Source organism: Ursus maritimus, unplaced genomic scaffold (assembly GCF_017311325.1).
Source record: "Ursus maritimus isolate PB19 unplaced genomic scaffold, ASM1731132v1 scaffold_34, whole genome shotgun sequence".
NCBI classification, from domain to species: domain Eukaryota; kingdom Metazoa; phylum Chordata; class Mammalia; order Carnivora; family Ursidae; genus Ursus; species Ursus maritimus.
Genome location: NW_024426008.1, coordinates 18,093,365 through 18,105,777, shown reverse-complemented (window position 1 = coordinate 18,105,777; position 12,413 = coordinate 18,093,365). Strand labels below are relative to the sequence as shown.

General features: G+C 44.9%; 1 protein-coding gene across 1 annotated transcript in view; it reads left to right on the top strand.

The window, feature by feature from the left end:
• The first annotated feature begins 1,696 nt into the window (after window positions 1-1,696).
• FAM189A2 (family with sequence similarity 189 member A2) overlaps window positions 1,697-12,413 on the top strand; it is a 61,192-nt gene continuing 50,475 nt past the window's right edge. The window contains 4 exon segments of the mRNA XM_040620133.1: window positions 1,697-1,722; window positions 1,892-1,938; window positions 2,234-2,766; window positions 2,768-2,992. Coding sequence (XP_040476067.1) covers window positions 1,697-1,722; window positions 1,892-1,938; window positions 2,234-2,766; window positions 2,768-2,992 — 831 coding nt within the window.

Here is a 12,413-nt window from a genome sequence, read left to right as displayed (position 1 = left end):
CACAGCTATAGGCGGGGGCCGGTAACAAAAAAAAAAAAAAAAAAAGAAAACCTACAGTACCACAACTTGTAATCAGCAGCTTTGGAAAAGGTTTAGTGGCTTGAAACTAGGGATTTTTTTTTCTTTTTTCTTTTCTTTACCAGTATCATCTCTTCTTTTTTCTTTTCTTTACCAGTATCATCTGTTTCTGTATGGTAGTGCCCCCTTAGATGTGGGAAATATGCTCCAATCCCCGCTAGCGGGCACTGGAAGCCACAGATAGTACCAAACCCTATATACATACCTATGATAAAGTTTTATTTATAAATTAGGCATGGTAAAAGAGTAACAACTATAACTACAAATACAATAGAACAATGATAGCAATATTCTGTAGTAAAAGTGGTGTGAATGTGGTCTCTCTTTTAAAATGTCTTATGTCTTGTACTCACCTTTCTTCTTGTGATGATGTGAGATGATAAAAAGCCAACACGATGAGATGAAGTGAGGGGAATGACGTAAGCATTGTGACCTAATGTTAGCTCCTGTTGACCTTCTGATGCTATGTCAGGAGGATCGTCTGCTTCTGGACAGCAGTTGACCGCCGGTAACTGAAACCACAGAAATTGAAACTGCGGATAAGGGAGGACTACTACACAGGCAAAGAGACTTTAAAAATTTAAGGGTAAGGTACTTAGAAATACTTTAAAGCATTAAGCATAAAACACAGAGAAGTATGCAAAGTGTAACTGCATGAATTTTCTCAAAATGAACCTCACCCATGTAATAAGCACTTGCAGCAAAACAAACGGTTATCAGCTCCCCTGGAACTCTTCCATTTCCAGTCATTAACCATCCAGGGGGAAGGAGGATACCCAACTTCTAGCACCAACATTCCCAGACACAAAGAATACATTTTGATAGTACATTTCAGGTGTCAAGGATTGAGCATTAGAATAGATTCATTAAGCTGAAAGAATTTTTCAAGACTCAGTCAGACTTTTTATATTGCATGGTGTAGAAGAATCTTAAAAATTAAATACCTTTAGGTTTGTGTATAAAGTAAAATGTATAAACTCAACGTACAAGAAGCTTTTAACATTACCTGCAATCTAGGAACACATGCTGTAAGATGTTTTTAAAGTACATGAAACAACATATTTTAAACATTTATTTTAAAATATAGCTCCCTGTTTCTCCAGAGTTTGAAGCTTATTTCCAACGGGACTTTGTAAAAGAAGTACTAGGGACTATTAATCACAGGTGCTTTAATAATTCAAAAAGTGTGTATGTAAACACACATGTCCATTGGCAATGCATCACATTGTGGGTTGGAGTAAGTAACGACCAAAATAAATACAGCTTTTGCAAGCAGAGCATAAAAACAGATACACATTTCCCAGGGTTTATTGTGCAGGAGGTTAAATACCCTCACCTTACTGATAAAATGAACTGCCTAATACTGCGACTGACTTGCTGCAAAGCCACACTGCCCGGCTTCTGAACCTGGAAAAAATATCCATTATAATGGGTTCATGTATAAAAGCACTTTCAAAAGAATCTTCGGAGGGAAGGGCATATACTCCCAGAGAAAATTTTTTTGCAAAGGCGAACCATTTTTTTTAAGCTCTAAATATATCTTATAAGTTACCAAAAACAGTTAGGATTTTATTAGGATGTTTCTTCAGAAGTTTGGGATTCTATGTTCCACCAGGTGATGCCTGATACAGCTCATGAGGCAAGGTGAGGCGGACCCCATGTTACCTTTGCCACACACTCCGGGCCGCCCCGGTTCTTTCTTTCTGGGTGCCAGATACTTCCAAGGTAACCTTCTGCTCATGCTGGCTCCTAACCTTGGTGCCAGGAAAGCGGCCCCGCTCGCCAGGCCCTTCCCCCCACTCCCCCGTTCCAGGCAGCGGCGCCGCAGCAGTGTCCGCGCCCGGAAGCCCCACGCGAGCGGTGACTTCGCTCTGCCTCGTCCTTCCCCGAAGCTCTGAGGCTTAGACTTTTCCCACCAAGTCACCCACAACCCCTCCTCCTGCCATCCCCCCTTCCTGGGGGGGGGGGAGTTTAAAGCCGGGCTCCCTTCGCATTACACTTGCCAGGGGTCCTGTCTCGGCCGGACTGGCAGGGGGCGACGGTCGGCGGCGCGGGTTCCGCGCTCCTGTTCAGCCCTAGCTCGGCGCGTGGGGGACAGACGGCCAGACCGTCCGCTGCGGGCTTTTACGCGGCCAGACTGCGCGGTCCCTCCTAGCCCGAGGGACCTACTTACACAATTGGGACTGGGCACCTTTCCCGGCCCCCGGGGAGCCGGCGCGGGCTCGGCTGTGCCCCGAAGGCTGCGGCAGCCGCGCGGCGCGGGCGTGTGGGGGTGAGAGCGAGGGCGCGCCCGGGGCCGGCCGGAGGCGGACCCCCCGTGGCAGGTGGGTGCGGCCGGCGGGAGCCGGGGCAGCGACGGTGGCGGCGGTAGCAGCAAGTGGTTGGGCCGCGCTCATTTCCTTCCCTCCCCCTCGGCCTCGGGGTCCGCCCGCGGTGCCCAGTGCGCGGCGCCCGCGGCTCGGCTCCGCGTCCCCTCCCGCCGCCGCCGGCCGCTCCCTTCCCCGCCCGTCCATGTCCCTGCCGGTGGTGCTCCCGGGCTCCTGCTGCCCTGTGGGGCCCGGGCGGCTGCAGCGCTCGGGCCTGGCGCCGCGGCTTCCGCCGCCCAGAGCCGGCCCGCCTGCCGGCTCGCGCTGGCCCCGGGCCGCCCTGTTCGCCCCCGTGCGGTGTTTGTGTGCCGCCACCGCCGTCGTGCGCCGGGGTGCTGGCCGCGCCGCCCGCGCTCTCCTCCCGCCGGGCCGCCGCAGCCGCCGCCGCCGCCCCGGGCTCGGCGCTGCTGCCCGCTCGCCCGCTGCTGTCGCTCGGGCTGCTGCAGCTGATCCTGGGCTGCTGCATGGTGGCGCTGAGCTTCGGGGCGCTGTCGCTGAGCAGCTCCCCTCAGGTGAAGAACTCGTGTCCGTTTTGGGCCGGCTCCTCGGTGAGTGCCGCGCGCGCCCCGCTCGCCAGGACAGGGCCCGCCGGGGGAGCGGGGGCCTCTGGCGGGTCTCCTCACTGCCCGGCGTTGCGCCCCCCTCCCCCCGCTCCCAGGGCTGAGGGTGGGGAGCACAACCCCTTAAGCCAATTGAAGTTTTGGAGGCGTTGAGGCTGGGGGAGAAAGAGGCTCAAAGAGTAGTTCAGGGGTGAATTAGTTGGGCTGCACCTGGACAGTGTCTTTTCCATGCAGGCTAAAGGATTATGTTGTTTCCATCAAGTTAATAGAATAAAATGGATTTCTAGATCTGGGAGATTGAAAGAATGGGGGTGGATGGTAGGAAAGTAGGAGAAAAATGATTCAACTTCGGGCCGTTGAGTATTTACTTCTCGGAAAACGTCTGTGCGGGGAAGATGGGCATTTGATTTGTTTTGTCCACTGAGGTGTCCACAGAGTCTGGCCCATAGTGGTGTATTTGTGGGGTGATTGAAGTGACAACTTGACTCGGGCACGCCATTTACTTTATTCCACTTTAAGGCACACGGGAACGTGAAATGTGTCGGGTAGGATGGCTCCACTCTATCCGGGGACAAGTTCAGGAGGTAATGACAGGGTGTGTGCAAACATGCTTGTACCTGGTCATTAAAGGAGGGCCCTAAACTCCCACTTGATTATTGGAGCCAGGCAGGCTGCTGTGCAGAATTGAATTCTCAAGAACCCCAAGTGTCATTAAGCACGAGCTCCCCCAAGCCTCCAGAGCAGCTGACCAGAGTTGTCTACCCGCCTGCAGCGACCTGGCCCTGCTTGTTCCAATGGGGAGGGCTGTTCTGGGGCAAAAGGTGCCCAGCCTCTGGGGAAGGCTGCTGCCTTCAGTGTCTGTGGACTCCAGGTGGCTCCTCATCCCTGCCTCCTAAAATGTCCTAGCGTCTAAGGCATCCAGCCTCTTGAGGTTTGCTGGGTGTTGAGAGACTTGGAAATAAGTCTTTGTGGAATGATTGTGGAAGATGCGTATTTGAAAGTAAAGGACCTTTTAATGAAGTAACTAAATCACAAAGTCTGGCAGTGCCCGTAGTTTGAATAAGACGTGTAATGACCATATGTGCCAAATAAACATAAAACTGTCCTTTTGCAGGTCCACACATACCCAGGTCCAAGACCAAATTTTAAGAATATAGGGAGAACTAATTGAACCCAAAGTAATTGTTTGAATAAGAACATCAAGAACATTAAGTACTGTGAGCCCAGCCTGACATTTTATACTTAAACAGATGCCAGTTTGCTCTCCTTTTGAAATACTTTGATGCTGGATGGTCTGACTGGTACAGCCTGTGCTGTGGAGTTCACGCTCTGTTCATCATGTTGGAGGAATCCCACCCTCCTGGCCCTGCCACTGGGCTCTCCCCATGGCCTCCTGGAGACTTTTTTTTTTTTTTTAAACAACAGGGTAGGGATTAGATTCATTATGCTCCCTAGTCCACTCATCAGACTAAATTCAGCCAAATGGTGGATGCATTTCATTTCTCTAAGTGCCATGGGCCAGAAGTGAATCTTGCATACATTTGTAAGGATTTCCTCTGTATGAAATCATGATCTCTTGTCCTCTCAAAGATAGCTAGTTTAGGAAGATTTAAACCTATTTTTTTTCCTTTTCTGAAATCAAAACCCCAAATCAGTGTACTACTGCGAATTATTTCAGAGGTGAGTACACTTCGATGTCAGTCAAACCACTGTTGGATTTTATGAAGTACATATAGCTAAAAAAAAAAAAAAAGGGGGGGGGCCATCAGCCGGAAGATGAAGGCTGTTCCTGGACCTGCTGGCTGGGCGTGTCCTTGTTTTCTAGGACCCAGCAACACAGAGCAGGGAAAGAATCAGTGCCTTGGAACTAAATTCTCTTCTGTCCAGTTGTTTTCCACACCCCACCCCTCAGCTCTATATGCGAACCTGCAATTGTTCATTATGCTTATTTTTTTGTGGCCTGTTTCGGAGGTTGACCACAGAATTTGCAAAGTGACCATAGAACCAACAGAAACTGCGTGTCCAGAATGACTGGGTAGTATTTGAGGATGACATTAGGCACCATGATCACGGTGTTTTAGGAAGAAGTTTCACCAGTAGCATATGCCTTTTGAATTTATGCACACGAGAGAGGCTTTTTGTTTGTTTGTGTGTGCGTGCTTTGTTTTGTTTTTTTAACTCTGCATTATGGGAAATTTTAAATTTACTCAAACATTGTTCAGTGAACGCTCCCATGCCTCTCACCCAGCTCCAACAACTGCTTCATCTCTGTGTCCTCCTGGCTTTGCTGCTGGCTCTGTGTGTTCAGAGAGTATCAGAAGGATGAGTGTTTTAAGCAGTGTAGGAATGAGCTCCATCATGCGCCCTAGGCCATTTGTCAGATTAACTGCCCACATTATTTTGAAGCCAGTCTCAGACATCACACCGTTTCATCTGTAAATAGTTCAACATGTGTATGATTTTTAAAAGAAAAGCTAATCAGCAGAAAATATAAACAGAATAGAGAGAGAGCATAGATGTGACCGGGCAGGTCTTAAGAACCCCCCCCCCGCACTTTTCACAGGTTATTATGAAAATTTTAAATCTCAGCAAATCTAGAAAGAATAGTATAATGAACCCCTATTTACCTCTCATCCAGCTTCAGTAGTTAATCAACACATGGCCACTTCTCACCCACACCCACTCCCCCTACTGGATTATTTTAAGGTAACTCCCTGGTATCATAATTTCAGCCATGAAATATTTCAGTATGGATTTCTAAAAGAAAGCGGCTTAATAGACAAAGCAAGGGCTTAATAGCACATTGTAATATACTAATAGAATGAGAGCTAAACTAAGGTTTTTATGAAAAAAGCTTAAAAATTATGACTTGAGGACGGCAGCGTTGGATTTTTTTTAAATATCAGCTTTATTGATATATAATTCACATTCCATACAATTCACCTATTTATGGCGTGCAATGCAATGACCTTTGGTGAATTCATGGAGATGTGCAACCATCGCCACAACCAATTTTAGAAAGTTGTCATCACCTCAAAAAGAAACTCTGTACCCATTAGCAGTCACCCCCATTTCCCCCTTGGCCCTTTTATCCCTAGGCAACCACTCATTAATCTACTTTCTGTGTCTATGGATTATTCTGGACATTTCACATAGATGGAATCATCCAATATGTGGTCCTTTGTCACTGGTTCATTTCACTTAGCATAATGTTTGCAAGTTTCATTCAGATTATGGCGTGCTTCATTCCTTCATTGCCAAATAGGATTCTACCATGTGGACATACGATGTTTTATTTATCCCTCAGAAGTTTTGTTGGCATATGCAATTAGGTAGTTGAGTGGTAGTGTCAGTTCGTCTAAGGTTACTTTGGACCCACGTTGGAACACAGTGGAAGGATATCTTCATCTCCTGAGCTTTGAATGACCATGACGTGCCTTAGTCGGCTCTAGTGATTAAATTGGCAGATCTTTCAGCTTCAGTAAAAATTTTGCTTCTATATTTGATACAAAACTAAATTCAAGGGACAAATATATTCATTAAAAGGACTAATTTATTAACACACTGTAATTCAAGAACATTTTCCCATATATACCTCTGTTAAGTGTTCTCACCTTGAGCCTGAGATTTGGAAGCTGCCTTCACTTGTCTGGACCTTGAAGACATTTTATCTATTTTACTATATATTTAAGAATTAACAAGTCCTATAAAGAGTCTTTTTCCATACTTTACATTCATGCTGTCAGCAATTGGAAGGGAGTGTTTTTAATGTACTCATTGTTTTTGAGCATTCCGTGATCATTTATTTTCTTCCTGGTATTGGTTAGGGACTCAGTCTACTATTATACCTGAAGGGCATGAAACTAAGAGATTAGCCACTTTTGAAAGCATCATGAAGTTTAACTCCAGGTGGGTAGCAGAAGGAGAATCTCCAAGACCATGTTCAGGTCATGCTGTCCTGGCTTTTGATTTGGGGGCACATTTAGTTACTACCACACTGCACTGGATTAATGAAGGAGTAGAGGATTGCATTGGTTTGTGTCTTCTTCAAAAAACAAAATTCCTTATTCTGATGACATATACGATCCTTGGAAGATATTTCAGACAAATGGCAGAGCATTGGTTATTGTTAATTTTTGCTCTTCTCTGGGAGCCTTAACATCCTTAATATTATCTGCATACATCTCTGCTTTGAGTCACTGACCTAAACTCATGGTCCTCCCACCCTTGAGTCTGTATTCTTTGTCAAGATTCTGGTTCCTTATAAAGAGACAGATGTTGGTGAACCCTAACGTAAACATTTTTTAAAAAATTGCAGTGATGAGACATAAAAAAGAACGAATGGTTCAAAGGAGAAACTAACTCAAAAATTCTGAAGTCTCTACCAGTGAAACAACAGTAACTACATTTCTTCTATCATAATCACCAAGTACTACTTCAGTATTTATGGGCCATTTTAAATACAATTTTTGTGATGATTTTATTGATTTCTTTGGTCCTTTATTTTACATGGCAGCAGAGTGACATTGATAAATTCTTGAGTAAGTCGTTGAGCCTCTCAGCCTCAGTTACCCATCTGTAAAATGGATACAATGATTCTTGCCTCAGAACTGATTTTGTGAGGGTGTAATTAGAGAACATACAGGAGAACTTGCCGCTGGGCCCTGGTACCAGGCCTGGCATATAGTAGAACCTCTATCAGTGTTTTTTAAACATCAAGGCAATATTTAATCCAAGTAAAGTGAAAAGGCCAATTTTCTCTGGGACATTCTAGTAACCATCATGTATACGTTAGAAATATCCAGGTGCCCACTTCCTCAGTCTTTTTAATGAATCATGTTGGACAGATGGGGAAGAATGATACACACCAGCACATACACATGCACACACACATTTTTTAAAATTGCCAGTGTGAAAGTTATAGGGCAAGATAGATTGTTGAGAGGTTTGGTTATTTTGTGCTTAATTCATAAGGTAAACATGGTACATTTACAGCTTGGCTCTTTTTATCTCTATGTTCAGCTATAGCAACTTTTGGCAAACAATCCAGAACATTTTTTCCCTAAGGCATGTTCGTGGATAGCAAAGGAAAAATAGGGCAGTAAAATAATAAGCTTTTGATCTTAATGATTTGATTTTTAAGTTGGGAAATTAAGGCACATTAACCATATGTGGTGGGTAATAATGATTCTTGCATGAAGTATCTTGGAATTCTTCTCTGCAATATCTTTGAAAAAAGAAAGGCCTCTGCTTTTTCCTACAAGTTACAAGGAATGGGATACAAGTGAGTGAAACCAAAATTATAATAAATCTCATTGTAGTAATATAGAGATAATTTAGTGTTAGAAAATAGGTGCTCGCCTGTTCATTCAGGGCAAGTTTCATCTTGCACTGGGTGGAAAGAATGCTGATGAAGTTGTTTTTTGCTGTTGGTATACTCTTAGGAAGCACAAGAGTGAAAAATGTATTTAGGTTGAAAGAGTCTTCTTTGAGCAGGTGCATCCCCTGTTTCTGATCTTCATTCATTCATTTATTCACCATCCATTCATTCATTTGTTGACTCTGGCCATAAGTAACTGAGTGACTCTAACAGCTTGAATACTCAGATCCAAACCCTCATGGGATTACCAGTGAGTGTAAAACACAATCAAACAAGTAATAGCATTGTGGTGTAATGGGTACTATGGAGGGCTAGTGTTAAGGGACCTTCTTGTCCCTTCTGACGGAGCGCCAGCTACTGCTACTACTGAGGGAGATGGAGGTATTGAATGTTCTGCCTCCTTCTCTCCTTTTCCTCACCCTTCTTGCCATTTATGAATTCCCTGCAGTCCCAGATGAAATGCGAGCATCTATTTCCTAAGTGTTGAGCTCTAAAAAATTCATCCCCCGCTGCAGCTCTTCTGTTCCTCATTCCAGAGGATTCTAACTATTCAGTCTCTGCCTCACCTCTCACAGGGTTCCATAAGTGTTGTAGGGTTTAATAGGACTTGAAGAATGAGAGAAATTGAGTAGAAATAGGTATATGCCTTTGTTGCCGGGTTTAGGACTGAGGTGGATGTAACTATAACTCCCACCTGCGACTGGAACGTGTTTTCTTTTTTTTTTTTTTAAAGATTTTATTTATTTATTTGACAGAGATAGAGACAGCCAGTGAGAGAGGGAACACAAGCAGGGGGAGTGGGAGAGGAAGAAGCAGGCTCATAGCAGAAGAGCCTGATGTGGGGCTCGATCCCAGAATGCCGGGATCACGCCCTGAGCCGAAGGCAGACGCTTAACCGCTGTGCCACCCAGGTGCCCCTGGAATGTAATTTCTTAAAGCATCCCTGTAAAGAAGGGTGGTTTACAAAAATCCTGCTAGGATTTAATGTGAGTGTGTGCTGAGTCTATAAAATAATTCAAATGGAAATTTATTTATTACCTTTTTTTTATTTCTTTTTTTTATATAATGATTTTTTATTATATTATGTTAGTCACCATACAGTATTATTTATTACCTTTAAACGTTTTGCCTTACAATCCATGAACATGGTATATGTTGATTTGAGTCTTCATTTAATACTGCTTAATAAGGTTTATATTTTAATAAGGTTTATATTTCTTCCTACTGGGTTTTAAGTATCTTTGAGGTCATATGTATTTTGAGATTATTGATATTTATTATTTGTCAAATACATTTTGTACATGTTTTTATAAAATTATGTTTTAAGTTTAGTTTATTGCTCATATATGCAAAATCCCCTCTCAAAAAATAATAAAGATAGCTTAGTCCCTTTGTCCCAGAGACCCTTGATTTTAAATGACAATTGTATCTGTTATGATCTATTAAATATATGAATACACATATATGTATTTACCCCTTTCACCTTAGCAACCCTATTCCTGGGATTTTGTCCAACAGAAACAAAAAGCACTTGTTTTTAAGCATTATTTGGCCATGGATGGTTACCACAGCATTGATTGTGAGGGCAAAAAACTGGAAATAGAGTGAGTATCAATGAATATGAAAATGACCAAATGCATTGGGTAAGCCATACAAAGGAGTATTATGTAGCCATTAAACAGAAATGAATGAGAGCTGTTCCACTGGACATGAAGTGATTCCCTTGAGATATTTATTGAGAAAGAAAAAGAAGAGGAGGGAAAGTATCTTTTATGACCCATTTTTTATAAAAGTTCACCTCTGTGCATGTGTATATATACACATACACATATTTGTCTAGCAATAAGAATTTACAGAAAACTATGTACATGTGTAAAATATGTAAACACACCAAATTGTTAATGGGGTGAGGGTGAGATTATGTGGCTGGTGGGGGAGATGGAGAGTATAGCTGAGGTCACTTGCTATTTTTACCGGCATTTGTGGGTTGGGCTGGACACCTCATTTTAATGATAATACTGTCTTAATGGAAAAAATGTGTTCCAAGAAGCTCAACCTCAGGGTTCTGTATTGAGGGAGACAGGTGGTCTAAATACCAAACAGTAAGTGGTAATTCACATCATGTTTTTATTTTAGTGAAGTGGGCTGTTTGTGTTTCCCTCAAGGGCAGTCCGATGTTTCAGTTATGTTTTTACAAAAAGGGTTGCATTTCCTCAGTAAGCAGCAGGGCGGGCAGGCAGGGAGCACACGCCCGTGTGGGCACACACACATACACGCGTGCACACATAAAGACTTATCATGCGCACACACGTGCGAGAGTCCATGCCCGCACACAGCCTGCAGGTGGAGACAGCACCGGATTGCAGGGAATCTGGAGGAATCGCTCTCATCATGGCAGGGTAAACGTTTGAGTTCGAGGAGACCCAGAGATGTTTTCCTCCACGTCCCACATCTCTAAGGAAACGAGAGTGAGGACCAGAAAAGTGATCTGACTTGGCCTAGGTTGCATAGTTATTTAGAAGCCAGGTGGGGAACCTGGACTCCAAGGGCTCATGGATTTCACCTTCCAATTTGTCAAGTAGATGCGGCCGCATGCAGATACATGCCCTGTCTCCAGGCAGAAATCATTCAGAATGAAGAAAGAGCCCATTGCATTTAAGATGATTACACGGATCTCATGCCTGGTGGGCAGGCAGCTGTTTAAACATACATGGGGGGGCGCCTGGGTGGCTCTGTCCGTGAAGCCTCTGCCTTCCGCTCAGGTCATGATCCCAGGGTCCTGGGATCGAGCCCCGCATCAGGGCTTTATGCTCAGCGGGGAGCCTGCTTCTCCCTCTCCCTTTGCCTGCCGCTCCCCCTGCTTGTTCTCTCTCTCTATATATGTGTGTTAAATAAATGATTAAAGTCTTAAAAACAAAACCAAATGTACATGGGATACGAGGATCTGTTGCCTATCTGCCCGTATGTGGTTTCTGGTCCTTGATGTAAGTGGGTAGACGTGTCCTCTGCTGGTTTGACACTGTGCAGTGGTTTACTCTCAGCCAGTAAATGGAGAACGGAGGGCGTGGTGGCCGGCTTGTGAGCTTGGAATCTAAAGTAACACTGTAAAATCCCTATTGATTTGTAGCTGATAAACAATAATTGTGAACTGGCACATTTGAGGGATTTTGGTAAAAAGAGTACGTAAAGGCAAACCCTCATAACAGCCTTGAGCAGATGCAGGCACGCTGTTCCACAAAGCGGAGTGTGCTCCCCGCGACACGACAGTGTCCCTGAGCCGAAGAGTCACTTTGATTGTCCTTTCCCAACGGCTTAGTGAGCTGTGTTACCCAGAGAGCTGACGGTGATTTTCAGTTTGCATTTTGGCCAAATGCTGATTCTTCTTTACCCAGGATTTTAGATTGTTGTTTATCGAAGTGTCGTTTTGCAACGTGAGACTTTTCTCACTATCATCCCTCCTCTCTTTGTGGAGTAAAGACTCAGGAATATTTATTGGTTGCCGGTCCTGTGACAGGTGCCAGGCTGGGAGCCGAGGATTGGGAGACAAGGTAGGAGTTCACCGTCGGTGGGCAAGGCAAAGGTGCACCTCTCAAGTTATTGGGACAGAGAGCATTTGGGGGAAACACTGTGTAGAGGGCTTCCTGGAGTGTGCCAGGAGTGTGGGGTGGTGGGATCCGTGAAGGCTTCTCGGAGGAGGTGACTGCTAGTCAGGATCTTGCAGGATACATAGTAGTTCTCAGGCAGCTATGAGGGGAGCTGGGAGAAGATGCTGCAGCCAAGAGAAGCTCAGAGCCTTGCAGCATCTGCCAGCCTGACGGGGGACCGGAGTACCTGGGAGGAAGATGGGTGGGGGGACAGGCAGGGATGCATAGAAGCCAGGCTTGAGAAGTGGGCAGAGGAAGATTCCGAGAGACCTGGTGTACCACTTCGGGGAGTTCACTTGTCCCGCAAAGGATGGGTACCCACCTTATGAAGGGAGGGTGGCAGCCACGCATACGTCATATGAGGCTGACAACGGCAACATGTTAG